Here is a 27942-nt window from a genome sequence, read left to right as displayed (position 1 = left end):
CAGAGAAAACCGACTTCGTTGAGTGCTACAAAAGCATACATCACTGCAGACTGAATATTATTAGAGTCTCGTGCCGGCGACCGCGCCAAAGGCACAAGATGTGCAGTACAAAGCACTGAAAGCACAGCGGCACGCGAATGCCGCCCAGGACATGGTCCATCTTTTCTGGAACAATCGAATACTTGCCGTCCATGATGCTGTTCAATTGTTGCACGAGTAACGCGCTGATTTTTCCTGCGTTTGGTGTGGTACAGGCTGCCGGCTATTTCAAGACCGCCGCAGGCGCCATCACAGGTGACTGTGCGAAGAGCGCGCAAGGCCTAGCAGGGCAATACACTACAGATGTAGAGCGCTTCTCTCATCAGCGATTGCATGCCTCTTTTAAACCGTGTTGCTTTACATACATACCGTAGATCATGCTCTAGATACCAACTGCTATAATACTTCTTAGGACCGCATCTCATCAAGTGAAGCACTTAGCCCATTCATCTTCCGTGTTGACCCACGAAAGCGCTTCCAGGACCCACTCCAGCGGACACAGCCCTTGTTGCAGGTAGTCCATGTCGTCCGTGTTGGGATGGCGGCGAGACGTGGGGCACCATGGCGCGCCCTCTGGGTTCTGAACAGCAGCATTCGCACGCACGCGGACGTAAGCTTGCTGGTTGCGGGTGCCTGCCGCGTCAACCACCGCCAATGCCGTCTGGGAGCGCTGCCGGCGGCGGCTACCGAGCGTACGCCTCGTCGGAGGCGCAGCGCAGATGAGCTTCTCGAAGACGATCTTGCCCTGCAGTGGTGCGATGCGCGCGAAATCCCACGCGTGTGTGTTGCGCTCGGCGTGCGCTCCCGTCGTCAAGGCTGGCCCGTCGAAGAGGCCGAAGGCGGCGGCGATGGGCCCAATATTGTTATCGTGCGAACCGTCAAAGTAGATTAGATGCCCTTTTGACGAAGGGAGCGGAAATGTGGAGACTTGGCCGCCGAGGGTCGAGTTCAGCGAAGTAGGATCAGAGAGCGGTGGTGCCGTACCGTCCAGGCGCGCGTACAGTTCCCTCAAGAAGCCTTGTCCGAGCGCCTTATAGTAAGGGTTGCCATAGCCCGCACCGGCATACTTGCCAACGCTGTTAGCATAACCGTAGATTTTCCACTCGGTAGCGTTGAAAGCACCGCAGACAGGGCTGACGGTTAGCTGCAGCTTGCCGTTTGTGATATTGGCGTTGCTGAGCGTCTTGAACGAGCACAAGCCCATGATGTGCATGATGTCCGCATACGTGAGATCCACCTTAGCCGGCGCCAGGCGGCTTGCAAGGCGCCTTCCGATCACAGGTGAGATCGTGGATTCGCCATATGCCTCTTGCGCGGCATCCTCTAGGTCTGGGGACAAATGCCCAGCATTGGTACAGGTTTTGACATCGAGTGTATTGTTCTGCCCCGACCGCTCGGAGAAGACAATATCAGGCTTTTGCAAGCCTGGAGCTTGGCGAATCTGTTGCGACCTAGTGAAAGAGCCCGATGGAAAGTTGGCACCAGAGAAACCAAGACGCCAGTACTTGGCCGTCACGATCACTCTGTCATTACCCAGAGACTCGTCTCCCGATGCTCGAATAAAAGGTAAGAGGTGGCTCTGCTTTCGATAAACTTCACGAGTCGAGCGTCCAGAATAGTACGCTCTGGGTCGAGTGTGTGCAGCGTAAGAGTCAGCTCGAAATGCGGGAGGATGCAAAATGCAAGAGCAGACGCACTGCAATGCACCATAGGGAACCAGTGAATCGGTCGTGCTCGAGACGGTCAAGTTGCGGAAGAAGCCGAGAGCAGGGTCTGCCAGCTCAGAATCCTTGAACCCTTGAAGGGCAGTGTGGAGCTTGCTAATGGAGGCAACAGTGCGCTTGTATGCTCTGTCAGAAGGCTACGGAAGCCATTAGCAATGCGCGCCGGATATGCGGGAAACGTTTGAAGAGTATAATAATCACCCTGAGGTGAAATGTCTCACGCCGTGCCTTTCGAGCGAGTTGACAAAGACGACGTGACAGCCCAATGGCGGCGCAACTGCTGGCTCGATCTGGCTGTCGACAGCAAATCGAGGACCATACTGTCCGAGATGGTAAAAGACGTGCGCCGGAAGACCCCAGTTCAGCTCATCGTCGCCGTCGATGTCGAGCGCGGCAGAGCTGGCGACGGTGGCCAGGAAGGCGGTCAGCAGCAGTGGTGCAGCGAGCAGCTGCATTTTGGTCATCCACAAGCGAGAGGCACGGCTTCCAGACGGCCGTGTAATAGCCACGGATCGACAATTGTCTTCCAACTGCGTTTCAGGATCTGTCCATTGCCGAATATACCTTTACATGTTGGGTTCAGCGCTGGAAGGATGCTTCGCGGGCATACTGTCTGCGCCAAATGTGCTGGCATCGGAGACGTCGTAGACGTATCTCTCTCCATAAGCTGTCAACCTACAACGTGCACATTGTCAGTGGTTTATGGGAGAAGCTTTTTGAAAAACTTGCTAACAGCAGGGCGATGACGCCGAGCAGCCGAACATGAGATGCACGTGCGGGTCGCGTTTGTTCGAATGGGGGCTTTGGAGCACACAAATTAACACATAGAACACCTCCTTGCTCATCGTCGAACGATAGAACGGCATTGCAGACAGCATCAGCCTTCTCCCTGCAAGCCAGCCCTTGTTTTGGCTGGGAAGGTGACTACAACCGCCAGCGAGAGAGTTGAGTAGAAATGCTGAATGCAAGCAAGTCTCGAAGGAGCTGAACCGTGAACAGAGTTGTGTGAACATCTGAACAATATTTCCCTCCGCTTATGCCCCCTTTATAAACACTTGAACAAACACTACAGGCGCTCCAAAGCGCAGCCCCGTGTCCATATGCTCCACTGTTACTTTGAGAAAACGCTCTTGAATGCTGCCTTGGCCTTGGCACTGCGAGAAGAAAAGACGGAGACATTGGACGTACTAGGCGCGTAGGTGCTCGGCGCGTACATGCTGCCCGCGTAGCCTCCCGCGATGCTCCTGTTGCTCGATTGCAGCACCTCCTGGGTGTCACGCCCCGTCTTGCTGCGAGAGATGCCATTGGAGGAACGGCTGATGTTGAGCGACTTGGAACTGCGCTCGGCCGTTTGGCCCGCTCCGCGCGTGAACTCGCTTGTGTCCGTGATCTTGCCCTGCGGCCCGTCGGACACGTCGAATGTCCGCCGAACCTTGGTTTTGCTCGAAGTTACGGCAATGCTAAGCACGCCGCGGCGCTCGACACGTGCCTTGGCCACCAGCAGCCGCGCGCTGTGCTGCTGGTAATGCTGCTTGCCGACACGCTGCGCTGCGCTCTGCGTCCCGTCCAACGCCCGATCCCGCAGCACGCTGCTGCGATGCCCCGGGTCGATAGTGTCGACGTATTTGATATGTGGCTGACGCGCGCCAGCCAGGTGCATTGACGGCAGTTTGAGCGGGAGAAAGTTGGCCACGCGCAGGGTGACGGTGACGACGTAGCTCATCTCGACGACGAGCGTGCCTTGGCAGGAGTGGCACGTGAGGTCGAGCCTCGTCGCGCGCAGACATGCCGGACAGCGGACTTTCATCCGCGTCGCAGTGAGTTCAACATTCGACTTGAGCTTCTTTCGCGCCAAGATGCCTTTTGCATCGATCGGAACACTCCAGGGATCCATGGCACCTGGCGGCTCTGGAGCGATCTCGTCTGCAACGCATGGACCACACGCAAGCAGCCAAAGTTAGTACAGAATGACAGAATGCGATACTTCAGTTTAACTCGCACGCACCTCCTTCAGCCTCGACGGACCTGCGAATGTTCCATCTCCCGTCGCGCGACTCAGTGTAAACACTGACCGTGACGCTAGCCATTTCCTGCTTGCTGCATGCCTCAATGGTCAGGTCCTTCTCTCTAGCCTCGTATTTTTCCTCCATCTTGCGCATATGCTTCTCGCTCATCAGCACATCCTGCCCGAACGCGCCCATGCCGCCGGACAAGGCGCCCTCCTCGTCATCATCATTGACAGTCGTCTCTAGCGGCTCCCGCGCTGACGTCAGCGAGCGTGTGCCCAGCTGCGGATACATGACCACGAGCCGGCGCCGGATGCCGAAGAGGCTGAGCTGCTGCTGCGCCTCGCGCACCTCCTCATACTCGATATCGTCTTCGCGCAGCGTGCCCCACGGCTCGTTCGGCTCGTAGCCGGCGATGGAGTCAGCGCCCCACCGGCTGGACGGCGCATTGGACAGCCGGTCCGGCGACGCCGGCCGGAACTCTTCGCTGGGCCCCGCGCGCGATGCAGACTGGGACAGCGCGTGCAGGGGTGGCGCCGCGCCGCTGCCCGGACGCGACGCGTTGCGCGGCACAGTCGAGGCACTGTTCGACCGCGCGTAGTCGGGCCGCTGCGGATAGTCAGGAGCGCTGGCGGGCGAGACGGGCGCGCGCATACCCTGTCCGCTGATGCTGGCCAAGAGCGGCGCAGGCTGCCCACGTGCTTGCGTCTGCGTTTGCAGCTGCGGCTGCGGAATGATGCGCGAGAGGTGCAACGTGGACCCATTCGAGTCGCGGTGGTCGTTCTGCTGCGAGGCGGGAATGCCCAGCTGCAAGCGCAAGCTGGATGTCGCTGATTCCTCCGAGGCGTTGTCGTGCAGGTACGTCGGCCAATCCGGGTCGGCACCCGGTCTCCCCCCTCCCCCTCCGAGCCTCCGCGGGGCGCCTTCAATGTCCGACCCTGATCCATAGTCCGGCTCGCCGCCGCGCCCTGCACCTCCACCGGCGCGTAGGCTGCTACGCCCGCCGCGGAAGGGTGCATCGTGCAGATTCTCGACGCTTTTGTTCAGCAGCGGCTCGGTCTCAGGCCGGCTGTCAACCGGCTCGGCGCTGGCGGCTCGTTGCAGGGCTTGCTGGTGGTGGTTTTGTTGCTGTGCGGGGCGCATGCTCCCGCGCACTGCGAGCTCCTGCTGGTAGCGCTGTTGCGCAATGACGCTGTCGTACGACGGAAGCGGCGGAAGCGTATCGTTCGGGACCGCGGCGAGAGTATCGTCCCAGTGATCGATAGCACGTGGGGCAGCGGCGGAGCTGCTCGCGAACGCCAATGGCAGAGCAACAGGCGCCGCCGACGCCGCGTTGGCAGAGACGAAGGGCGGTTGCGCCGGCACCTGGGTCTGGAGCTGAAACTTGCCATGATCGTAGTCCATGTTGTTCGCGACGCTGTTGCTGGCATCTGCATACGAGTCGCTGTCCTGGTTTGCAGCGCGGCGGGATGGCACCTGGCCTTGCCTGCTCCCGCCGGCGCTCTGTTCTCGTATGCGAGTCTCGACGAGCAGGGTGTGATGCAGCTCATCGCTGACCTCCTCGAAAGCTCTTCGCAAATCCTGCTCGTGCTCGCTCTCGCTTTGGCTCGCGCTCGGAGCAGCGGTCACGCGCGGTTCTTGGCGCGCGGGCGCCCGATCACCCTCGCATTCGCCCACCTCGCGCTGCTGCTGCTGCCACCGATGTTCGCGCGCCTGCTCCTCGGTCCTCGCTGCGCGTTCCCGTTCTTCCTCGCTCGCCTGCTCCTCGGTCCTCGCTGCGCGTTCCCGTTCTTCCTCGCTCGCCTGCGCAGCAGCCTCCCTGCTCTGTTCCGACGCTGCTGCCAGTGAGGCTAGCAGCTCCTCCTCCTCCTCCTCCTCATCCTTCTGCGATTGCTGCGGCGAATGCGAGGGGCGCTGGTGCTCTTGCTGGTGCTGGTGTGGAGAAAGGCCAGAGGGCGCGGACGCGGGCCCTCTCCGCATATGCTCACTCTGGGCCTGCAGCAGCACGCTGCGGCGCGCCGGGTTCTTCGGCGGGCGTTGTTGTTGCTGTTGTTGTTGCTGTTGTTGTTGCTGTTGTTGTTGTTGTTGCTGTTGCTGTTGTTGTTGCTGTTGTTGTTGCTGTTGTTGTTGCTGCTGGTAGTGCCGCGGCTGTGGGCGCGCGGTGGAGATGTTAGGCAGGACGCCGGCGTTGTGTAGGAACTCGGCGGGCATGGCCTGTCCGCCGTGCTCTTGGGCGCGGCGCGCGCGTGCGGCCATGCGACGCTCGCGCAGCGTGCCGGACATGGCCGACGTCGTTGACGCGCCATCGTCGCTCTCGTGCGCCTGCCCGTTCCCGTCCGCATTCCCGCTTGGAGTGCCAGTGCCAAAGGAGTGGCTGTGCCCGTTGGCATTTGGCGAGGCGCGCGAGGAGGGGGTGGAGGAGGAGCCGGGCTGCTGATCGTGCTGCTGCTGGACCTCGGGGGAGGTGCCATTGGAGGTGCCGGAGCCAAAAGCGGCCTTGCTCGCGCTCGGTCGGAGCTGCTGTGCGGCATAAGATGATACTGCATTGCTGCTTGATGGGTCGCTCTGATACTGCAGACTGGCGTAGGCCGGCAAGGCCTGCGTGGAAGCAGACGAGCCCACCACAGCCGCGGCGACTCTGCTCGAGCCATTGCCGTCGCTGATGCTGCGCACGCACATGCCCTCGGCACCGAGGCCAGTGGCACTGTCGCTCTGGGTGTCTGCGCTTGCGTCCACGTTCATGTCGACGTTCTCGAGGCGCGCCATCAGCCGTGCATAATCGTTGAGCTCCTCCTCCTCCTCCTTTTCCTTCGCCTCTTCCAGCTCGGAGGCGCCGACGTCCGCCGGGAACGCGAGGGGTGCGTTTGAAGTGCCGCCAGCCGGCGAAGGGCTGCTGTACGGCGACGTATGCTGCTGCTGCTGCTGCCGCCGCCTTGCAGAGGGCGACCCTGACGACAAGGGGCTGGGCACGCGATCCATCTTGTAGGACGCGCCGACGCCGAAAGGCGATGTCGGCGCCGAGTCGTAGTCGGCGTGGGATGACGAGGATGTAACTACCGCCGGCATGAGGCTCAGCGTTCCCATCACCGCCGCATGAAGCTGTATATATATATACAAGCGCCCTCGCCTTGTGCCCTTGTGCTTCTGCTTGTCTGTGCGGCGTGGCAGATGCCCGCTGCCAGGTGTGCGCGTGTGTGACGGCCGAAGAACCCAAATGCAATGGAGACGAGGGGAGTTGGACCAGCGAAGGCGCGGCAGCCAGCGTCCGTGCTCAACGTTGTTACACAAGAGGACTGAGAAGCAGGTGTGTTAGAAGGGAGCAGGTGGTGAAGCGGATGAGGTCCAAGTGTGGAGTGTGTGATGTGAGCCAACGCCACTTGGCAAACGGCAGAGGGGGAAGAAAGGCGGACCGAGTTGGGTTCCGCTGTGGCTCGCTCGCCCATCTTTTTGCTCTCGATATAGCGCAGGGTTGGACTCTATCCGGGTGCGGGTGCCGCCGCCGCCCTTTTCGCTTTGCCGATCGCAGACTGATGAGCAGCGGCTGTTTGTCACTAGCGGCACCCGTGGAATGCCGATGCTGATGCTGAATGCTGGGGACTGGGGCTGGAAAAGGCACCCACTTTGCTCTCACGCAGCGGCGGATCGTGCTTTGGGGACAAGGACGAGGAGCGGCACAGGGCCACTGTATCTTTCGGGCCCATCCCTCCAAATTTCATTTGAGGCACTGCGGCAGTCATACAGTTGCCCAACACTCCATCGGGCTGCGCAAGCCCAGCCTCGACACTAAAGAAGGACCGACGGACAAAGACCCGTCGATCAGCGGCCGCCTGCGTCCGTCCTACCTGGTGCGGTCGGGTAGGTGGGTAACGAGTATATATCCTGCACAGGAGCGTGTGACGTTACATGATGAGATCATATTCTACCTCTAGCCACACCACGCCCTCCAGCAGCCATATCCAAAATAGTCACGAGAGGAGAGTGTGATGAGAGGAAACGGGCATCGACGACGCACAAGGCTGGCGTCAGACATCATCCATCGCGTGCATCTATCCGTCACCACGATTCGTGATGCTTACTGCCCAAGATAGATAGTAGATCGCTTCGTCTCTGAGAGCCGGTTCGGTGACCGCGTCCTGAGGCTGCTCCCGTGGGGCGCGGGCAATAAAGTGGGCCGTGAAGTATGGCTTTCGCAGCACCCGCCGCCCTCCCCGCACCTTGCAATTGATACGTACGTATGTGGCCAGCTAAACGCGGTAGAAGCTCCATGAGCATGACGGCAGTCCCACTGGCAGCACTTTTGCTATCTTGATTTTCGTGGTTGAAGACCAGGACCTCGACGCTGAGCTCCTTGTTGGATCGCGAGGACAGCAGCGAGGAGATCCACTGATCCAGGAGCTCGGTGACGGCCACCACACCCCCTTGTATTATAGATACAATGGCGCCGATGCGAGCATACCAACAAGTAGGTAGCTTGATCCTCGACAGCCCCGATGAGACTCCACGTCAATCCCTTGGCTGTGGGCGCAGGCAACGCTGCTGCTGTTGCTGCTGCTCGGGGTGAACCCGACGGAGCGCGTACCTGCAAAAGACTTTCGCTCTCGCACGAGATCAGCAGCAATGCGTTCTTCGACCAATTCTGGTGGTGGAGCTACGACGCTGAGCAGAGGCGCGCGAAAGGCCCAGAGTGAGCGCGCTCGCTCCGAGCAACGCACTTCATGCTGGCTGACTCGAGCGATATTCCTCGGTGAATGCTCCGTCAAATGGTGGCAGATCCTAGGCAAGGTCATGTAGAGTGATCTGGCGCCTACAGGACGGACCGCTCTGCGTAACATCTGACATCGCAAATTTCTCTGAATGAAAACAGCTATGTCGACCAGCGCACAGCCAAATCCCAAAAGCTCGTGTACACCGAGCCCGTGACGGGCCGCCTTGTCCTGCAGCCGGGCACCAGGCCAGTTGACTTCGCGACCAGTAACAAGGCCAGTCCATCGAACCGGATCCAACGCAAACAAAAGCTTGGCAACAGCATCGTCATTGCCAAGATCTTGCGCATGCCACAATGCTGCGGCAGGTGCCCCGTGTACTGGATCTTCGGAAAGGCCTCATGGCAGACGACGCGCGAGATTGACATCATGCGTCGCCGAGCGAACGGAACGCCACCTTCGCGCGCCCCCGACCGGCGTCCGGAGCGCTCTGCTCGCGCGCGCGCGCGAGAGAGAGAGGTGGCCTTGCTGAATGAACTGTTGCTCCATTTCAGCTCGAAGGCGTGGATGATCAAGGCACCAATATCGAAACGCTGCACACGCCGGCAGGCTGCGCAATGTTGCCTTTCAACTCGGCTGCAGCGCTCTCCGACACGGGCTCCTCAGCAACAATGAATGCGACGATCCGGCTCTTTTGGCCACATCGACTACCAGACGCAGCCGGACTGTGGCATCCACGTGGGGACGAATGCGTCGTTCGGACCGGTTTAAAACGGCGCGGCGGCGGCGGCTATGCCATTATGCGCCACATCGCGGCGCCCAACGACACAGGGATCTATATCAGAGTCTTCTTCTGTCCTGCGCATGCTGACACGAGCGCGAGCGCGGAGGTGCCCCCGCCGGCGTTTGTGCTGACCGAAGACGCCGTGCGGCAGTGGGGCATGCCGCATGCACGCTTCGTCAGCCACGAAGGCCTTTGCGACCTGGACGCCTTCCTTGGGGTCAAACGAGATTATCTTCGACTTGAAGTTCTGCAGAGACTGTGCGTGGCCACGTTCACTCGTGCTGCGTCTGCCTTGCTTCCTGGCGAGCATGTCGCGCAGCGTTCCCTGACTCGCCTTGCTCTTTCTTGCTCGGATCACGCTCTCTCGTTTGCAAGGGGCTGGAGAGATGTTGATCACTACACCTGGTTACCCGACGAACCTCACCTGCGAGGAGTATGTTCGAAGTGAGTCCGAGACGCCGACAAATACTGGCAGTGGCTCGGCGCCGACGGTGATCCTCCCAAACATCCCCTGCCAAATCGCGCTGCACATTGCACTGTGCCTCGCCTCCTCGACCGTCTAGAAAACACGCAAGCATTCCAAGACGCACGCTTTGAGTTTGACTATCTGCACATCTACGCGACTGCGCCCCGTTCGACTCAGTACCCTCTAACTGTGCCGCTTCTGCTTGGCTTGCCATGCATTTGACGGTGTTCCAGATCAGGCTACATAGTGGACTCTGTGGTCGTGTTGCATCTTGCATTCATAGACTTTCACACGTTACACCTTGCTCGCGATGCTACCTCTGGCACCGGCGTTTCACCTTGTAGATTACTTGTAGCCCTCATGAAGACTCCCGCTTCGCATAGAGATAATCTGAAATGGGAGAGGCCCCCTCTTGGCTCTTGGTTTACTCTTTCTGGTTCTAATCTGCCAGAGTAGTAACGGCTCGGTCGATCGGTGCGAAAGCCCCAGTGGGAGTCCCCGCAGTCACTGCGCGGGTCGTTTCTAGAGCAGCTGAGCGTGACCTGCTGGGAATCGGCGGCTCGTCCCTCTGCCGTGTTGTTCCGACTGCTGTAGTGCCTGCGTTTGGTGGTTTTTGCCGTGTGAGATGCTGAACTCACGTCGCACGTACAAGCTGGCGCAGTGCCATCATGCAAACTGCCAAGGCGGCACGCAAGAGTTTTGTAGAAAGTATGCTATGCACTGTTAAACCCCCGGCGATTTGGCACCAAGAGCGATGGTTTCCCGCCGCTGGGTGCAGCAAGGCATGATGCTGGAACACTGTCCCCCTGCCTCGTGTGGGTTATCGCGCTGAAGGGCAGACGGCTTCGCCGATCCCACAATTCCACTTCTTTCGGGCCTCAGAGGAAATGCGAACGCATGCAAACGTTTGTTGCGGCCCAAGGTCGCCATGTCTTGTCCAGCCACTCTCAAGACGTCATCAATGTGTACATGGTCCCTCGCCAGTCTGAGCACTTGACAGTAGTCATTTGAGTGCAGGCGACAGCGGTAAGTTGGCAGGGGCTAGCAAAGTTGCCAAGTGCCAATCTGAGCCTCACTCAGTACTGCGTTTCAGTCTGGGTCTCTGGTGGTTGGGTATTTGACTGTTCTGCATCATCACGGAGGTGGCCAACGTCTAGAAAGATGTCACAATACTGTTTGTAAAGCGTCAGCCGCTGTGGCAGCGTGGCTTGCAGCGATGCTGTGCTCGGCGCGGCCCTGTTAGTTGTCGCTTTGGGGCTGTGGCCAACCAAATTCCGTCAACTCACCCCGAAATAAAAGACGTTCGTGCTAGTGCGCGCCGCCGCTGCTGGCAGCGGCGGCCAATGTGCCACGCGTCGCACCGTTTCTCGGGGCACGGGGCACCGGTGTGGTGGGCGTGATTTTTTTATTATTTTCCACCCGTTTCCACATTGTGCCAGACTGGATCGCTTGCGGCCAGCCTGCAACTGTCGATCCATTAGCGAGGGCACGAAGATCCTCGCTGTCCCATTCATTCCCTCTGTGCCTAATGTGCACTTCACTTGAGCCGCAGAACGTGGCAGTTGCTTGTCTGTCTGCCTCGCTTTTTGTCTCCCCCCCCACACGCGCTGCGCTACAGTGAACCGCACTAACATGGACGACTCGCAAGCAAGCCGGCAAGCTAAAACCAACCCTTGTCTCCTCGATTCCGGCTTCTTCCCCGCTCACAGGTCGCTCCTTGATCACTGTGTCGCATCATCCTAAAGGTGCTCTTGACCTCGCCGATTTATGTACATCTTAACGACGACCTCCTTTTCCCCGTCCCGTGGATCCCATTCGCATCCTCGCTCGTAACTTTCCCCCTTTGCGCTGGATCCAAACGGGGTGGTGTCGCTCTTCTTTATCATCATCAGCATCATCGCATCGTTCCCGACCCCTCACACTCCTTGTAACAGACCAGCAGAATCCCTTCTTTTCCGCTCTTTCTCAGCCGTCCGGCCAAAAAGTCATATCAACACATGCCGCGATGAAGGTCCTCAGAAAGGCGGTTCTCGCGGGCGCCATCCTTGCACTCTCGCAGATCACTACGTCGCTTGCATCATCACCGCACAAGCAAGCACACGCGGCACTCGTCCAACGGCACCGTCTTTCCACGGAGGATGCGTTGCCCGCAGAGCTGGTGAATGGCAAGCGAGATGCCTCGACCGTGATGAGCGGGGGGACGAGCAGCGAAGGCGAGGACCATGGTCCCATCAATAAGCCTTCGGGGGCCAACTTTGTAGACTTGCCGGTCGGGACCAATGGTGACATGATTGGCACCTATTGGACCGCGAACCCGAAAAACAGCACCGCAACACATGCGTTTGTCATGATCCATGGCCGATTACGTGAGTGGTTCCACAACCGAAACTGTCGTCCCATGGTCAATGCTGATTCACAACCGTCCATGAGCACATAGGAGACGGCGACAAGTACTGGAAAGTTATGGATGACGCCCTGACGAATGCCGTCAAAGCCAAGTACCCAGGCGTGGACAAGGATGCAATCGTCGTCGCGCCCGAGTACTTCTCGACCAAGTTGAACGAGGGGCAATACAATGAGCACGAGCTCGGCTGGTCTGACGTGAACGCGTGGCAGGCCGGCGAGATTGCGACGCACCCCAAGGGCACAACAGCTTCAGCCTTTGACGTTCTCGACGCGTTTGTCGCCGAGTTTGCCGACCAGACAAAGTACCCTGCGATGAAGAACGTCACGCTTGTCGGTCACGGTGGCGGCGGCCAGCTGATGCAGCGCTACGCTGTCGTCGGGCAGAGCCCGCCGTCAAACGTGCACGTGCGATACATCTATGGCGACCCATCGTCGAGCGTCTACTTCACAAAGGACCGGCCGCAGGTCAAAGCATCCGTTGCTAACATAAGCTCCTGCCCGATGTACAACACATGGCGGTACGGCTTTGCGAACTTCACCACTGACGTCAACCCGACGTCCCCGAAGCTGCCGATCGACTACTTTGCACAGTACATTCAGCGCGATGTCGTCAGCATGATCGGTCTGCAGGACGTCAAGTCGTCCGGCGATGAGTACTGCATGGCGCAGCTGCAGGGCGGGCCGAAGCGCCGCGATCGCAACCTTGCGTACTGGAAGTACATCAACACGCTCGCCAAGACCAACTTTGACCTCACCGGCTTCAATGCGACTTTCAAGCACCTGCCGGACTGGTCGAATGTCTCGCGCAACGTCATTGCACACCGCCTCATCGTCATCGAGAACGCCGACCACGATGCGGCGCTCGTTTTTGGCTCCGCCGAGGGCCGCGCGGCACTCTTCTCCAGTGGCACGCTCCCTACCGGCTGGCGTCCAGTCGGCTGGAGCGCCGCAGGCAACGGCCAGCGCGTACCCAGCGCCAAGTCTGGCACCAGCAGCGCGAGCAACTTTGACAGCGGCTCTGGCTCCCACGCAAACAGCAGCAGGGCAGCGGGCACTCTCCGGATAAGCGACGCTGTCGCGCTTGGGGCCGCTGCCACTGCCTTGAGCATTGTACTGCTCCTATGAGCGGGCGTGCGACCCTCCCTGCAGCGCCTACGCGCAAACGGCCGCCGCCCGCGCTGATGCGATACCGCGTCACGGCCACCTTTTTCACGTTCGCTTTCTGGGGACCCGCGGCTCCCTACACGGACTATTGCATATGTTCTATTCCCTGCCTTTTGTCGCGCTGCACCCGCCCTTGCATGCGACGCTATGCTAGGTACTTGCTGACAAGTGCATCTAGCTTCTCATCGACGTCCTACGTGATCTAGACCATCGCCATCGTCGTATAGCCCATCACCGCCACCGCCATCATCATTGTCATTCATTGTTCATCGTCCATCATTCATCACTACTGCCACCATGTTATTGTCATTCTCAGCCGCCGACTGCAGGCGGTGTACACTCATACATTATCTCTCTCTTGCCAGCGAGCAAGCGAGGAGCAACCTTGGTGCGGCAAGGAGCCAAGCGTTGTTGATTACACTTGTGCTGCTATACACCTATCAGCATCGACCCGTCATGGTCGCATATTCCACCGTGCAGTAATTTACCGGAGCATTGCCGCAGCACGCTACTTGCGTACGTCCCCTAGATCTTTGCACCGTTCGAATCGTGAACAAAGTTGCCGTGCTTGCTGTGTGATGCTTAGGTTTCTCCATGATGGTCGCAGCGCGACGACTTTTTATTATAGAATGTTCTGCGAGTCGGCGGTCTGCCCCATCTCAAAACTGCACAGGGTCTGCCCAGTCTCCAAGACTCAACGTCGGGACTGAGCCCTGCTGCACTTGGCACCCAGGTCGTGAACCTACTCTGGTCTGCCTGGGTCTGCACTCTGGAGTCTACACAGGCTTTCACGCATCATACATACATGACGCGTAGCCGGCGCTTGGGCAATGGGCACAACTAGGCCCGGGCTTGTCTCGGGGCTGACGTACTGGACCTTGGGCGCTGGGAAGGCCTGGGGATGAGTGGGGTTGGGAACTGAGGTATGTAGGAGAACACGGTGTTTAGGGTTTTGTATTATAGAGGGCTATGTAGGTGCATGGCTCAATGGTTTGTATCTCACCGTATTTGGCCGCCTAACTGCAGGCACCTGCACACTACCTGCACTCTCTGCAAGCGCCAAGGGGCTATCCGTGCACAAACACAACACACACTTATAGCAAATTGTAGCGTGTACATATTCCATGTAGGTATGGATGTATGCAATGCCCATTTCACTTAATCATTTTGCTTGAAGACGTAGTTCCGGTCTGCGCTTAGCGCCCAGCAATCTATGTATGTACGAGTACGTCCATACTCAGTCGTCTGAGCGCCCGATATCGAGCTTGGGAGCTGTCGCGGAGAGAAACCGCCCGAGGGGTGTTCCGTCTTCGATAACTTGACGTAGCGAAAAGCGCGCAGAAGCAGGGGGGATGCAGATCACGCAGGCACATGAGCAGAGAGACGGAGGCCCATCAATGCAAGTGTACTGTAGATCTTTCTGTCCTTTCCTCTCAGATCTCGTCAGTTCTTCCGAAGAGATTGACCGCCTCGGCCCGAGTCACTTGTCCTTGCGAGTGAACGTCAACTCTTTTTCAGCGGTTGTCTCAGACTTTCTCCAGAGTTCCGCCATCGCCATGCGCCGGGGTGTCGGAGTCTGAAGGTTCCCCGATTTGTGGCTTGCTGCGCATCAACGCGCCAGCAGGCTATGTAGACCACTCACCAGGCTGCCGTGAGTCGTCTAGTGGTGCGTCGGCGCTTTTCGCAGTGGTCACGCACAGCTTATGTAATCAGGTCAGTATTTGAGCGCCTTCCATCTGCGTTCCGCCTGTTCCGTGTTTCTCAGTTGGTGTTTTCCACTCCTTCATTTCAGAGACGATTTCCAGTTGTGGGACTTGCCCCTCGCTTCGGATTTAGTGCTCTGCTCTATGCAGCCTGTTCTTCCCTGTGCGCTCCAACAGTCCCGCGAAACCATTTCAATTGCCATCTGTCCAGTGTTATAGGCTGATTAGGATTGGTAGCTTTCTGAATTATTGACCAGCGCAGTGATGCAACGGAGACCGGCGAGACTCTGCAAGACCCAGTGCAAGACTTCAAAAAGGCCCTGAGGTACTCGCGATACCCTACATGACGGGTTGTTAAGCGAGATGATCGACATCTCACCCTACCCTGCCTATGGCACAACCAATGGAACGCCCCCTCTACTTTTTGACAGATGCAGACTTGATAGACTGCAGTCAAGTACATACATATCCCGTCGACCCCCTTAGCTCCCGCAGAAGCGCAAGCATGAGTCTCACCGCTGACAGCGCTTCATCAAACTGGAAACAGCGGGACCGCAACGCCCAGCAACAAAAGCCACGTCAACGCGACGTTTCATGATGGACAAGCTCAAGTCGCATCTTGTCCCAAGCTCGCAACAGCCGTCCAATTTTAGTGGATTTTTACGTCCTCCTGCAGCTGACACGTGTGGACCACGGTCCAATGCATACAGGCTTTCAGCGGCTTGTGCATATGTGCTACTCTTCGCTTGTGGCATCAGGGGTTCAATGTGCATGCATACTCATTGACTCGTCATTCTGGCTCGCCCCCCCTGTTCACAGTGATCTCCTGGGAGACTCTGAGAGGCTCTGATGGCCCTCGAGGGGGTCTCTCGGGGTGTTCGCCGTACGGTCATCGTTGGAATCGCAAAGGAGGCAAAGCATGAGTGCCTCAAGTGAACGCCTGAAGCGAAAACTGACCGCATCAATAGTACATGCCAAAGATATAAAAAGAGGGAGAGAGTTACATCCACTGTTCTTCCCTCTCGTCCTCCAGACATCACCGTGCTCAATCTGCTCGACCTGCTCAACATCTCTTTCATTATTCCCTTCTCACTTCCTGCCGTCACCTCTCTCACACCCTCACAATGAAGTTCTTCGCCGCTTCTGTCCTCGCCCTTGCTGGCTTTGCCGCCGCGGTGCCCAAGACTTCCCAGCCAAAATGCAAGACAACCAAGTCAGTTGCTAGTGAGTGCCGTACAGGAACGCCCTGCTTGCCGTCCGGGAGCATTTGCTGACGGTGATTTGCCCTTACAGCCTTCGATGACCAGAGCTACACGCTCGCCCTGCCCATTGTCAACCCGGTAGGCACCTACAAGGGCCTGCACTACGAAGGCTTCAGCGGCGCAGACACGGAGCTCTTCGGCCTCAGCATCCAGCCCGTCAAGCCGCCTTCGCCGCCGAACGTCATTGCATTTGGTCTTCTGAACCAGCTGACGCAGGGCACCCCGACGGTGACAGTCGTTTACCCCGGGTCGAAGTCCAAGTACCTGAACCTGCACTCGCTGTACTTCGCCTGCTTCGTCGACACGATCGAGTCGATCATCAACCTCCCACAGCCGGCGTGCACGCTTAAGGTCCACGGCTTCCGCGATGGCCAGGAGGTCGTGACAAAGAGCTTCGACTTCAAGGCTGGCAGCCCCCTCCTCGCCGCCAAGCCCGTGAAGGCGAACTTCGAGAAAGGCACCTGGTGCAACCTCGACACGGTCACCTTTGAGGCCGAATCGACTATCCCCATCCTCAACGCCGTTGCCATCGACAACATCGACTACACTCTTCTCGACAAGAACTGCCACCCCAAGCTCTGAGCTGCTCTTGCGCTCCAGAAGGCTTTTCCTTGTATCCGCTTTCTTGGCTCTGCTGGGCGCCTGATCCCCGCTGCATGCTCCCTTGCGTGACGGTGCCTTTAGCCCTGTGATTCCTGCCTTTTTCTTCTTTGTACATGGCGAGCCGCTCGTTCCGGCACGCCCTTTTGGGGATAGCTTCTGATTTTCTCTCTAAAAACCACATCGCCACTGTCGTCGACATGACATTGCATTGGCAACCGCCCATTCCTCACTTTGCACCCTCGCACTGCATGTATCCTTCCATATCGGAAACAATAACCGCTTCATTTTGGAAGCGTGTGTGAGAAACTCGAGTTTGCCCATTACGGTTCTTGCTCTTGGGTTTGTGAGCCCCTCCTTGTGTCTAGAGACAAATATGGGTGGGAATCTTCGGACGCTTCGTTATCGGCGAAAAGAGTCCAGCTGTAAGGTTACAGCAGGTTCCCTCACCCTCCTAGGCTTCATTGCCCGCCTCCCATCCTGTTGTGCGCCTCTGCTACACATGTCGGCGCGCACCCATCTTCACCAAGTAGCCGCGATAAGCGAGGGCCAGCCTTGTTCTCTGTCAGGTGTCGCCCTGCATAGTGGTCTACTGACGATCTCACCAGGCGCGCCAGCAACAATGCTTTGTTCCCATTATATAGAAGGATACAAAGGTAGAACTTGGATGAACCCACGGATAGCATGGATGGGTGAATGAGGACCTTCGCGGCCGAATTGAAGTCCTTTCATTGCTGGCCTGATAATATGTGCGGCCTCCGCCTCTCGAAGCGAGGAGTGAGAATGCGTTCTCACGCGGCATCGCGAGTAGCTCAGGCAGTGCTCCTTTGACTTCCAAAGAGGCCGCGCAAAGCAGAGACTAGGAGCATGCCGTTACCGAAAATAGAGCCGTGAGGGTAGCACGATGGCCCAACAGCAGTGCCGCGATTTGGGTCAACGCGCAGCCAAATTGAATTTCATCCTTAATGGGCGCATGAGCCCCCTCCCCTCCAGCTCGCAGCTCCTCTGTGCGTAATGCACATTGCATGCACTGTGATGCATCCAATAACGTGTACAATACCTCAAGCCCCAAGCCTCAAGCATCGAGCGTCAGAGCGCTTGAGCGCTGACGGATGCTAGCAATGTCCTCCTGCCTGACCTTCAGATAGCATAGACCGAGTTATTGACTCGTCTGGCTCCTCTGATTTGAAATGCATACTCTGGCATATTTTGACTAAGATGTGTACCCTCTAGGTTAACCGGTGGCTATCAAGGTCGCGATGCACACCATCTTTCGCTCAAGCTGTTATTTAAAGGCAGACTGGAAGATCGTATGTGAGGTAAAGACGGCCATGCTCAGAAACATTGAAGGCCTTCATCGTTTGTCGCAAAAGCTTGAGGCAACTTTGATTCATCTCCTCGTCATGGACAAGGCTCCTTCTCTTACCAGCTCGCCGGCAAGCTGCGGGCCGACCACGGTGGCAGCTGACGCTTATGCCGAGTACGACCTCGTGATCATCGGCTCGGGGCCGAGTGCCCTCGCTCTGCTCTCTCGCATTCTCGAAGAGCGCCCAGCCGCATTGTACACCGAGGACGAGCGCGTTCATTTGCACTGGCTGCAACGCCGCACCAACGGTCAGTCTCGCGGCCGTACGACGCTAAAGACGTATAAGAGCTCTCAAGGCGTGCACATCAAAGCGAAGGACCGTGGCGACATTTGCACGAGGTTGCTGCGCCGTTGTGCCTGCCCTCGGGTTCTCGTCATAGACAAGCTCGGAGAAGGCTGGCTTGGAGCATGGAACCGATCGTTCAAGGCGTTCGAGATCACCCACCTGCGGTCGCCAATGTTCTTCCATCCGTCACCGTCGGGACTCGACGACTTGCTCGCATACGCCGTGCGAAGCAATCGCAATCGACTCGGAAATCCTAGCGTCCTGTACACGCGCAACAAAGGCCATTCGGATGCATCATTACCTGACCTCATCGAAATTTGCGGCGTTGTCGGCAAGGAGATATCAAACCACCGAAAGAAGAAGAAGCGATCAGGGCGCAAGTGCCAGCTCGACCTCGGCGTCAATGTGAACGAGCGTGCGCGGGAAGACTTTTACACACCGTCTACGGACCTCTTCGCCAAATTCATCCGCGAGGACATTGTCGATCGCTACGGCCTACCAGGCCTGCTTGCACCGTGGAAAGGCCTCGCGGAACAACTGCTGGAACAACCAACTCACTCACAATGTTCTGGCTCTGAACTCACCGTCGTAAAGGGAGAGGTGCAAGACCTTGAGTGGCAGGATGATGGCACGTGCTTCTGTGGTGCGCAAGACAGCGGGTTTGTGCTCAAGCTTGCCTCTGGCGAGACTGTCGTGTCAAAGGCAGTGGTTGCTGCCGTCGGTCCAGGTGGCATGCCGGCAGTCCCTTCTCTGTTTCTCCGTGAACAGAAAGCTGATCAACACAAGCCAGCGTCAGCGAGCGGCTTGGGATGGTGCCATTCTTCCGCTCTCGCCAGTAAGGAATTTGCCTTCCCCCCTCCTCACGTGCTGACTGCACGCCTGGCCGGGCACAAGACCACCGCCGTCGTCATTGGGGGAGGACTCACGTCCGCGCAGATCATCGACTTGTGCTTGAAGCATCATCATTTCGACTCAGTCATTCTGCTCCTCCGTGGCCATCTCAAGTGTGAGTCCATCCCATGCACGTTATTCTCGAACTCAGCCTGACACTTTGCGTGGGCTCCAATGCTATAGGCAAGCCATTCGATGTTGGCGGTAAGGTCTTCCTCCTTACATCTCGTACAGCCGAGGCCATTACTGACAACCTTTCTGGACGCTAATGCAGATGAATGGATGGGAAAATACTCCAACCTGCAAAAAATGCGTTTCTGGCAAGAGGATGATCCTCAAAAGCGGTTGCTCGCTCTTCGAGCTGCCCGGGAAGGTGGCAGCATCACACCAATCTACGCACGCATTTTGAAGGGATGGGAGGAAGCTGGCAAACTTGAAATACTACCTTTCTCCGAGGTGACGGGCTGGAAATGGATACCCGAACAAGGCGTCAACAGCATCACATTGATGACAAAGGAGCTCAAGACAGTCGCTGTTTCGCTCTGTGGGACGCCGTCGCGGGAAACCATCACAAAGAATCGCGACCTCACAGCCGACTACATCGTTGCAGCTACGGGAGCAGAGCTTGCCTTTTCCAAGCTACCTTTCATGCATAAGCTCACAGAGCAGCATCCTGTGCCCATGTACGGCGGTCTTCCCATGCTGACGGAGGATCTGCAATGGACCAAAGATGTGCCGTTCTTTATGATCGGCGCTGCATCAGCTCTGCAAGTAGGACCCGGCGCTTTCAATCTTGGCGGCATTCGAGAGGCGGCCGACCGTGTTGCCACGCGGCTGGCCGAGCTGTCACTTGCAGAAGAGGGCAGCAAGCACTCGACCACCGCTCACACAGATGTGGATGACTATCCTCTTTCCTTCACCCACTTTGGCTTTGAGACCCTCTCGATGGAGGCCTGAAGCAGAAACAAAAGGAGATGCATGTTCTATGCTACATGAATGCATACTCTATCGCTGCGTGTTCTTGCAGGTGATCCATCCATTTTTTGAGATATGCTTCTCTAGAGCCTCCGACCGTGTCAGAATCGCCAACGATAGAAAGATGCCTCTTGGCCCTCGTCATGGCGACGTTGAGACGGCGCTTCTCGCGCAGGAAGCCGACTTGCTTTTCGTTATTACTGCGCACCAGCGTGAGGATGATCGCGTCCTTCTCGCGCCCTTGCATGCTGTCAACCGTCCCTATCTCGAGCTCCGGGTAGATGGGCCGCAGTAACGCGGACAGCGCGGCGACTTGCGCCGAGTACGGTGCGATGACGGCGATATGCGAGGGTGGAAGACCACGTTCGGCAAGCGTGGCCACATGCTTGGCGACCAGGTGAACTTCGTGTTCGTTCCACTTGCTCTCGGTTGCGATCACGTTGCGCAACGCGTTCTCCCCGCTGTCATCCCCTGCCTTTTCATGCATCTCTGCGCCAGCGGTGTCTAGAAACATGACCGGCGCCGCCCATGGTTGTTGGTCAGGCTCTTGCCACTCGCCTGGTGCGTTGATACTCGCATTCTCGCTGGTATTGCCAACGCTAGCGGGTGTCTGGGCGTCAAACCCTTCGAGATCCGCCAAGCGTATTTTGGCGCAACTAGCATGGGCAGACAGCTTGCCGTCATACATGGCCATGTTGGGAAAGGCCATGATCTCCTCGTTCATTCTGTACTGCAAGGACAGCAGGGACTTGCATTGCGGGCCGTAGATTGTCAGCAGGCGATCGAAAAGTGTGGTTTCCAAAGAACGCGGTGGTTTGAGCTTTGCGTGCTTCTTTGTGCTCTTCGCAACCGTCGGCGATGAATCCAGATTTGAGACCGGGTTGGTCCGTTCTTCCGAGCTTGCCTCAGCTCCAGACTCAAGGTCGACTTCTGCTTCCGGATGCTCTTCTTCTTCGTCGTCAGTTGGGGATGCAGATTCTGGCGACAACTCGTCTTTCGTCGTCTCAGCGCGCACGTTACTCGCATCGCTTTCACCATCTTGCCCAGGTCGGCCGCTCGCTTCAGGTCGCTCCCGCCAGTGTTCTCTTGCTTTTGCCAAGGCAGCAGCGATATCCGCGCTGCTCGACTTGATGGTTGGTCCCAGCTGCTTGTGATCGCCAGCGAGGATCAACTTGGCGCCGCCAAAATCGTCTTCGCGCGCTTTGAGCACGGCAATCCAGCAGCTCGCCTCGAGCGCCTGGCACGCCTCGTCGATGATGACATAATCAAAGTGCATCTTGGCCAGTGCGCGGTCGCCCGCTCCATGCAGCGTGGAGAGAACGATGCGCGTCTCGGAGAGTACGTCGGTGGTCAGCTTGCTTTGGCGGTTGCGCAGCTCGCGCCGCAGCGCGCGCACATGTTCCCATTTAGCCTTGCGCGCCGAGCCTTTCAGGCCGCGCTTCTGCTGTGCAGAAGCGCGGGATGACAGCGTCGCAGTGGTCGGGAAGAGCTCCTCCATGGCGCGCTTGAGCTCGTCTTGGACATCCTTGAGCAGCGCTCCCTGGTCACTTGACTCGCGCTGGGCGTCGAGTGTGCTCTGCGCAACCGACGGTAGCACGCGTGCAGGGTGGCCGACTCGCGTCACTTTGACGCCTTCTTGCTGGAGACGCGGGCTCCATGGTGCAGAGGAAGCAAGCAGACGCTCGGCGATCGTGTCGACTGCCAAATTAGACGCTCCACAAACCAGCACTCGAGCTGGTCGATTGGGAGCGGGGTCGCTTTCTTCACCCGCATGCCGGAATTCAGCAGAAGGGATGTGCGATGACGGACGTCGATCTGGCAAGCGAACACCGAGGGCAATCTGCAAGAGAAGCTCCACGACAGTTGTTGTCTTACCTGTCCCTGGTGGTCCATGGATGATATGAAATGGTAGCACCAGATCCGCCTCTGTTTCAGTTTGCCTACTACTGTGCGAGTTAGGTGGGGGAGGAATAGGTAGACAACGTTGGATCGCTTCGATTTGCGACGAATTGAGCTTCTGAAAAGGTGGTTCGATCGGCAGAGGCTGTTGAAGTTTTCTCCCTCGCTTAACACATCTTTCTCGTGAATCAAACGGTGCCATGGCGAGGAGAGCGCGCATGAGCTGTGTTGGCCCCCGTGGCACGCGCCCAATATGGGTCTTCTCTTCTGCCTCTGCGGCAACAGCTTGACACACAGACGGATCGTCTTCACCATCTGTTTGAACAGGATTTGCCGCTGACATGCCATCCTCATCCTCTTCTGCACTATCTTCTCCGTTGGCAACCTTTTTCGGCGCTCTTCCACAATCCTTGATGCGATCTTGTTCCGAAGGTAAGTTTCCAACAACTTCAGCTGCTGACTCGGACCTTTGCTGTAGATCTCCATCGGCCGCTTCCGCCTGCAACGACAGCTGCTCATCTGCCGTATCATCGCCCTGAGCACGACTTTCACTGTGCACATGGACTACTGGATTCATCTTTGGCTGTGGCACGGGAGCGTGCTGCACCTCACTTTTGACGCCGCAGATATCTGCCAAGCTGATCATAGCAGCTTTCATCCGGTCGTAGGTTGCGTCATTCGCAAGCTTGACAAGGCGCAGCGGTCCAGAAGGTATGGCGGTGTGGGCATTTAGATTGTTGGAACCATTGGGCGCGGCGGATCCCTGTTTGAGTTTGGCCGGCTTGGAGTTTTGTGAGATGGAGGCGTCTGTTTGCCCATCTTGAGCCCGTCTGTCAGAGTACGACGATGGAGGGACCTTGAGTGCTACGACAATCTTGTTCTCGTGCACACGGTAGATGACAGCGGAAAGGGGCTTGCTCGGTTTGATACGGTTGCTACTGGCCTGCACTCCATTATTTCCAGCAGCATCACCGTCACTGTCGTCCTTGCCTTTTCCCTTGCCTTTGGACTTGCCTCTGCCTGCCTTTCCTTTGAGCTTTGTTTCCGCCTTGGTGGAGCTTGCGCTCCCAGCTGCTTGCGAAGATGAGCTGGCAGATTTTAAAGCGTGCACTTGGACAGACTGCTTTTGACTTTCGTCTTGCAGCTCGGCTATATCCCCCGGCCGGAAAGTGTGTGGCGGGAAGGCGGATGTATCGGTGTGGTGTGCTGGGGACATGACCAGCTCCACCCTAAACGTCGTGCGCGAAACAAGCGGGGGAGCTGATCAGCTTGGTCACACTGTGACTTTTAAGCCACAAGATATAACGCACAGTGTCGCACCCCAGCTTTCCTGTACATCTCGAACATTCAGATGCAGCAGTGCAAGGCCATTTTGCGCGAGCACCTTAGGCGGAAATGCGGAAAGCAGCAGTTGTTGCGAAGTGTGCTCCGCATCGCACTCTGCTTGCAGCAAGACAAGTTGACGGTCCACGAACGACCGGATGCTGTAACGCCCCGGTGCAGAGGGCAAGGAAGATTCTCCACGGCTGAAAACATGCTGGTTTGCTTTCGTCGGTGCGCGACCGAGAGCCGCATCGCCTGCGCTCTGAGAGGACATGATTGTCAAACGTTCGCTTGGCGGCCACGCATGCGATTCAGCTCCCATTCTCCTGGTGTTCAGCCGTGTGGCTTCCGTGACCTTTCCACGCCAAGCGCCGAGCGTTAAGCTTGAAGTTCTTCATGCTTTTGTCGACTTGCTAGGCCGACCGGAATTGTTGGAATTGGAAAGCATAACCGGCTGCTGCACGCGATGACGATCAGGCTGAGTGCATGATGCAGGGGAAGGAGGGCCCGAGGGTTAAATCTTTCGGCCGAGAGAGCTGGAAGTACGTTGAGTCAATCTGGTGTGCTGGCATAGCATGGCTCGTGCGGCCACCCCCAACCGACAGTCGAGTCTCGGGTATCATCCACCACATGCAGTAACGAGGGCGAGCTTTTGGCATTCCATTTACCTTCTTGTGACGCTCACTTCTCCGTTCTGCCTGCAGTCCGTTCCCCCCTTCATTCCACGAGCACTTGATTCGCAGCCACTGTCGAAAGCAAGTCGCTTCAGTCACGCGCAAGGAACCCGAGGACGATACCCTCCTCAAACATGTCCGTCGAAAGCGTCAAAACCCAGCCCTTTGAGGGCCAGAAGCCAGGGACATCGGGTCTTCGAAAGAGGTAAGTTGTACACAGTCAGCGCGCCTGCCTGGCTTCTTTCTTGCCTGGGCAAGAGCTTCGTGTCTCCCAGCGCTCTTCGCGCTCGAATCCCAAATTTGCCGATTGCCAGCTCAAGGGAAGCCGAACTGCAGCGAAGCAGTGTGCGCTCCGGCTACCACAAGCGTGGCAACGCCGGGATACTTCGAATTTCGTGACACTTGATAGAGTGCACCATAATGCGATCACTAATCCCACTTTCGCCGGCTACTCAATGCGCAGGGTCAAGGTGTTCTCACAACCCAACTATACCGAGAACTTTGTGCAAGCCATTCTTTCCGCCATCCCAGGCGGACCAACCGGCACAACGCTCGCTGTAGGCGGAGATGGTCGCTACTTTTCCATTCCTGCCATCCAAACCATTATTCGCCTCGCAGCGGGTAATGGTGTGTCGAAGCTGATCATCGGACAGGATGGCATCCTCTCTACTCCGGCTGCCAGCCATGTCATTCGCAAGTATAAGGCAACCGGCGGCATCTTGCTCACTGCCAGTCACAACCCGGGAGGACCGGACAACGACTTTGGCATCAAGTACAACATGCAGAACGGTGGACCTGCGCCAGAGGGTGTCACGGACAAGATCTTTGAGATCACTAAGACCATCTCAGAATACAAGGTGGTCAAGGGCGATGATGTGAGTCCAGCCTATGGTATTCTGCTCGTACCGACGTCGGCCTAATCTGCCTCTGTTTCTCTGTGACAAGGTCGACCTATCAAACGTAGGTTCGACTAAATTCGCTGGCGTGCTCTCGATCGACATTATCGACCCAGTGACCGACTACATCGACTACCTCTCCACCATTTTTGACTTCCCGCTCATCAAGTCCTTCCTGACCTCCGACTCTTCCCGCTTCACTGTCCGCTTCGATGCGCTGCATGGCGTGACCGGACCCTACGGACGCGCGCTGTTCGTTGACACATTCGGCCTTCCGGAAAGCTCGATCCAGAACTGCACGCCCAGCCCCGACTTCGGCGGTGGTCACCCGGACCCGAACCTGACTTACGCCAAGTCGCTCGTCGACGCTGTCGAGCGCGAAGGCATCAGTTTTGGCGCCGCCAGCGACGGAGATGGGGACCGCAACATGATCATCGGCAAGGGGACCTTCGTCAACCCGAGCGACAGCATCGCCATCATCGCTGACTGGGCTGAGAAGTGCATCCCGTATTTCCAAAAGGGTGGCGTCAAAGGTCTCGCGAGGAGCATGCCGACGAGCGGCGCGGTGGATCGCGTAGCAAAGAAACACGGTCTGCAGGTGTACGAGGTGCCGACCGGTGAGTCATGTTCTGTTCGTACACGAGGCTCTGTATGCTTGGCCCCCCTAACGCTATCACGGTCGGTTCACAGGCTGGAAGTTTTTTGGCAACTTGATGGACGCCGGTCGTCTCTCCATCTGCGGTGAAGAGTCGTTTGGCACTGGCTCGGATCACATTCGCGAGAAGGACGGCCTCTGGGCCGTCGTCGCGTGGCTTTCCATCATGGCAGCCGCGAACAAGGAGAAGCCGGGCACGACGGTTCAGGATGTGCTTCTGGCACATTACAAAGTGTATGGCCGCAACTTCTTCTCGCGCTACGACTACGAGGAGGTCGATTCGGATGGTGCCAACCAGATGATCGCGCATGTCACCAAAACGTTCGAGGACGCTGGCTTCAAGGGCAAGACCCTCGGCCCCTTCACCGTTGCAGAAGTTGGCAACTTCAGCTACACTGACCCAGTCGACGGCAGTGTCAGCAAAAACCAGGGGCTTTACGTCAAGTTTGTCGATGGCTCCCGCATCATCTTCCGCCTGAGCGGCACTGGTAGCGCCGGCGCGACGATCCGGTTGTACGTCGAAAAGTACTCGAATGACGAGAAGGAGTTCCTGGCCGATGCCCAGGAAGGGTTGAAGCCGCTCATTGACGTTGCGTTGCAGCTGAGCGATCTCAAAACTTTCACCGGGCGTGAGAAACCGACCGTTATCACGTAGTGTAAATGAAGAAAAGGACGCTATCGCGTTCGCGTAGACAAGATTTTGAAGACATCTAATGTCACACCGCCGCACTCGCCTTCAGGCGAGCAAACATGTTATTCCCGCACATGTTGTTCAAAAGAATCCCTTACAAGCATAGCGCATCGTTAGTTTGCTTGCTCCTTGAGCGCCGTCTCGGGATCCCATGCGCGGTACAGTTTCATCACTCTCCGCTCGCGGGCTTTGACATTCTTGTCGTCTTGACCCATCACTTTGCGTCGCCACTCGGTGTTCAATGCAGCTTTGTACTCGGGCGTCGAGGCAAAGTCATTGTTCTCGTATTCTGCGACACGCGAAGTTGGGAGAGCACCTGGTCAGCATTGTAGGCGCGACGATGCGACTGGTTAGCGAGCTCACCATGCAGACCAAGACACGTGGGCACGCTCTTGCCGTCCTCATTTTCTTTACCGGCCAGCTTTCCATTGATAAAAGCATCGATAAGGACGAACCTGCGCGTACGTTTCCATCCTGGGACCTTCATGAGCATCGGTACGTGCTCGGTATCGTACCACTCGTCGTACGCCTTCTGCGCTTCCTCGTTCACCAACGTCACGCTCGTTGCTACGACGATGGGAGCATTCAGCTCAATCTCGCTGGCTGACTGGGGACGCAGCGAGGCATTGGGCGTGCCCTCAGTGCTGCTGCTAGACGCTTCGGTGTCTGACTGGAGAGTGTAGATGCGCCGGTCGAGGATCGCTACGCGCGATAGGAGTTCCGCCTCTCGTAGCGAACGATTCGAACGCAGATTCGCGTACGCCGGATTGTTGTATAATGCATTGGAGGAGATAGTGTATAGTGCTGCCCAGCCGGAAGTCATCCATGCAGGAGAGGAAGATGCATCCGAGCCGAACGAGGAGGCTGAGGAAATGACTTGGTAGCGCGCCGCAGAGCGAAACTCAGGGAAGCGAGAAGTGCGCAACGGGACGTGCTCGGTGTCGTACCAATCTGTGTCCGTAGCAGGAGTTGAGTGCGATCAGTAACAAAGAAAAGGTAGAGAAGCGATCGACAATCTGTTTCATGCGGAGACGCACCGTGAAACTCTTCGAGCGTGGCATTTTGGCCCGGCTCCGAGAAGACGAGCAAAAGGCCTGAGTCGGAAGATTTGTAGCGCGGGTCGCCCATCTTGGCTGCTCGTCAAAGATACTCCTCAGATTCGCCCCTTCGTGCACTATACTTTCTGCCGTCAAGGATCACACTATTCTTCAAGATGTGAGTGACCGCAATAAGAGGATGTGTATGTGAATGTCTAGAGTGCATTAGCTAGGCAAGCACACGATGATAGAGGGGTTATCTTTCGGCCGAGAAAATGTCGAATCCGGCGGAGCGTCCGATTTTACCGTCCGGATGGAAGTCCGATCCTGGCCGCTGCACAAGCTATAACAAGATGAGAGCGAGTCCTACGTTGGACACTACAACCACCGAT

General features: G+C 57.4%; 9 protein-coding genes across 9 annotated transcripts; 5 read left to right on the top strand and 4 right to left on the bottom strand.

The window, feature by feature from the left end:
* Positions 1 to 27: 27 nt before the first annotated feature.
* On the bottom strand, positions 28 to 2550 carry K437DRAFT_5307 (phosphoglycerate mutase-like protein). Its single transcript, XM_013389784.1, has 4 exons — positions 1965 to 2550; positions 1737 to 1889; positions 409 to 1664; positions 28 to 336 (listed from the first exon to the last, which is right to left on the bottom strand). The coding sequence occupies exons 1-3, from the start codon at positions 2225 to 2227 to the stop codon at positions 464 to 466; spliced, it is 1617 nt and encodes a 538-aa protein (XP_013245238.1). The 5' UTR covers positions 2228 to 2550; the 3' UTR covers positions 28 to 336; positions 409 to 463.
* On the bottom strand, positions 2551 to 6951 carry K437DRAFT_5306 (uncharacterized protein). The gene is made up of 2 exons (XM_013389783.1): positions 3769 to 6951; positions 2551 to 3686 (listed from the first exon to the last, which is right to left on the bottom strand). Exons 1-2 carry the CDS (start codon positions 6851 to 6853, stop codon positions 2875 to 2877), a joined length of 3897 nt encoding a protein of 1298 aa, XP_013245237.1. The 5' UTR covers positions 6854 to 6951; the 3' UTR covers positions 2551 to 2874.
* A 1173-nt stretch (positions 6952 to 8124) lies between these two features.
* On the top strand, positions 8125 to 9284 carry K437DRAFT_5301 (glycoside hydrolase family 16 protein). The gene is made up of 3 exons (XM_013389782.1): positions 8125 to 8453; positions 8521 to 8561; positions 8634 to 9284. The coding sequence occupies exons 2-3, from the start codon at positions 8530 to 8532 to the stop codon at positions 9145 to 9147; spliced, it is 546 nt and encodes a 181-aa protein (XP_013245236.1). The 5' UTR covers positions 8125 to 8453; positions 8521 to 8529; the 3' UTR covers positions 9148 to 9284.
* Positions 9285 to 11910: 2626 nt separating this feature from the next.
* On the top strand, positions 11911 to 13253 carry K437DRAFT_220575 (uncharacterized protein; the record flags this gene model as incomplete). Its single annotated transcript, XM_013389823.1, has 2 exons — positions 11911 to 12088; positions 12160 to 13253. 2 exons carry the CDS (start codon positions 11911 to 11913, stop codon positions 13251 to 13253), a joined length of 1272 nt encoding a protein of 423 aa, XP_013245277.1.
* Positions 13254 to 15789: 2536 nt separating this feature from the next.
* Positions 15790 to 17036, top strand: K437DRAFT_5216 (uncharacterized protein). The gene is made up of 2 exons (XM_013389781.1): positions 15790 to 16219; positions 16289 to 17036. The coding sequence occupies exons 1-2, from the start codon at positions 16120 to 16122 to the stop codon at positions 16837 to 16839; spliced, it is 651 nt and encodes a 216-aa protein (XP_013245235.1). The 5' UTR covers positions 15790 to 16119; the 3' UTR covers positions 16840 to 17036.
* Positions 17037 to 17633: 597 nt separating this feature from the next.
* Positions 17634 to 20411, top strand: K437DRAFT_254193 (uncharacterized protein). The gene is made up of 3 exons (XM_013389822.1): positions 17634 to 19515; positions 19584 to 19604; positions 19675 to 20411. Exons 1-3 carry the CDS (start codon positions 18117 to 18119, stop codon positions 20355 to 20357), a joined length of 2103 nt encoding a protein of 700 aa, XP_013245276.1. The 5' UTR covers positions 17634 to 18116; the 3' UTR covers positions 20358 to 20411.
* Positions 20389 to 23871, bottom strand: K437DRAFT_220665 (P-loop containing nucleoside triphosphate hydrolase protein; the record flags this gene model as incomplete). The annotated part of the gene is made up of 8 exons (XM_013389821.1): positions 20389 to 20919; positions 20974 to 21353; positions 21411 to 22136; positions 22206 to 22301; positions 22359 to 22589; positions 22887 to 23209; positions 23396 to 23503; positions 23585 to 23871. 8 exons carry the CDS (start codon positions 23869 to 23871, stop codon positions 20389 to 20391), a joined length of 2682 nt encoding a protein of 893 aa, XP_013245275.1.
* A 474-nt stretch (positions 23872 to 24345) lies between these two features.
* K437DRAFT_254192 (uncharacterized protein) lies at positions 24346 to 26618 on the top strand. Its single transcript, XM_013389820.1, has 3 exons — positions 24346 to 25146; positions 25217 to 25784; positions 25858 to 26618. Exons 1-3 carry the CDS (start codon positions 24727 to 24729, stop codon positions 26475 to 26477), a joined length of 1608 nt encoding a protein of 535 aa, XP_013245274.1. The 5' UTR covers positions 24346 to 24726; the 3' UTR covers positions 26478 to 26618.
* Positions 26619 to 26626: 8 nt separating this feature from the next.
* K437DRAFT_220580 (uncharacterized protein) lies at positions 26627 to 27641 on the bottom strand (the record flags this gene model as incomplete). The annotated part of the gene is made up of 3 exons (XM_013389819.1): positions 26627 to 26802; positions 26877 to 27464; positions 27551 to 27641. The coding sequence occupies 3 exons, from the start codon at positions 27639 to 27641 to the stop codon at positions 26627 to 26629; spliced, it is 855 nt and encodes a 284-aa protein (XP_013245273.1).
* Between the last annotated feature and the right edge of the window lie 301 nt (positions 27642 to 27942).

Source organism: Tilletiaria anomala, assembly GCF_000711695.1.
Source record: "Tilletiaria anomala UBC 951 chromosome Unknown K437scaffold_10, whole genome shotgun sequence".
In the NCBI taxonomy this organism is placed as follows: Eukaryota; Fungi; Basidiomycota; class Exobasidiomycetes; order Georgefischeriales; family Tilletiariaceae; genus Tilletiaria; species Tilletiaria anomala.
Note: the sequence above shows the minus strand (reverse complement) of the source record. Positions and strands in the feature narration are given on the sequence as shown.

Coding starts and splice junctions, on each gene's coding strand:
- K437DRAFT_5307 (XM_013389784.1), bottom strand. CDS start 2,227: ATGACCAAAATGCAGCTGCTCGCTGCACCACTGCTGCTGACCGCCTTC. Junction 1,890..1,964: donor GTGAGACATTTCACCTCAGG/GTGATTATTATA, acceptor GCCTTCTGACAG/AGCATACAAGCGCACTGTTG. Junction 1,665..1,736: donor GTTCCCTATGGTGCATTGCA/GTGCGTCTGCTC, acceptor CACTCGACCCAG/AGCGTACTATTCTGGACGCT.
- K437DRAFT_5306 (XM_013389783.1), bottom strand. CDS start 6,853: ATGGGAACGCTGAGCCTCATGCCGGCGGTAGTTACATCCTCGTCATCC. Junction 3,687..3,768: donor GTCCGTCGAGGCTGAAGGAG/GTGCGTGCGAGT, acceptor CATGCGTTGCAG/ACGAGATCGCTCCAGAGCCG.
- K437DRAFT_5301 (XM_013389782.1), top strand. CDS start 8,530: ATGGTGGCAGATCCTAGGCAAGGTCATGTAGA. Junction 8,562..8,633: donor CCTAGGCAAGGTCATGTAGA/GTGATCTGGCGC, acceptor GAATGAAAACAG/CTATGTCGACCAGCGCACAG.
- K437DRAFT_5216 (XM_013389781.1), top strand. CDS start 16,120: ATGAAGTTCTTCGCCGCTTCTGTCCTCGCCCTTGCTGGCTTTGCCGCC. Junction 16,220..16,288: donor GACAACCAAGTCAGTTGCTA/GTGAGTGCCGTA, acceptor TTGCCCTTACAG/CCTTCGATGACCAGAGCTAC.
- K437DRAFT_254193 (XM_013389822.1), top strand. CDS start 18,117: ATGCACACCATCTTTCGCTCAAGCTGTTATTTAAAGGCAGACTGGAAG. Junction 19,516..19,583: donor CCTCCGTGGCCATCTCAAGT/GTGAGTCCATCC, acceptor CCAATGCTATAG/GCAAGCCATTCGATGTTGGC. Junction 19,605..19,674: donor CAAGCCATTCGATGTTGGCG/GTAAGGTCTTCC, acceptor ACGCTAATGCAG/ATGAATGGATGGGAAAATAC.
- K437DRAFT_254192 (XM_013389820.1), top strand. CDS start 24,727: ATGCGCAGGGTCAAGGTGTTCTCACAACCCAACTATACCGAGAACTTT. Junction 25,147..25,216: donor AGGTGGTCAAGGGCGATGAT/GTGAGTCCAGCC, acceptor CTCTGTGACAAG/GTCGACCTATCAAACGTAGG. Junction 25,785..25,857: donor GGTGTACGAGGTGCCGACCG/GTGAGTCATGTT, acceptor GTCGGTTCACAG/GCTGGAAGTTTTTTGGCAAC.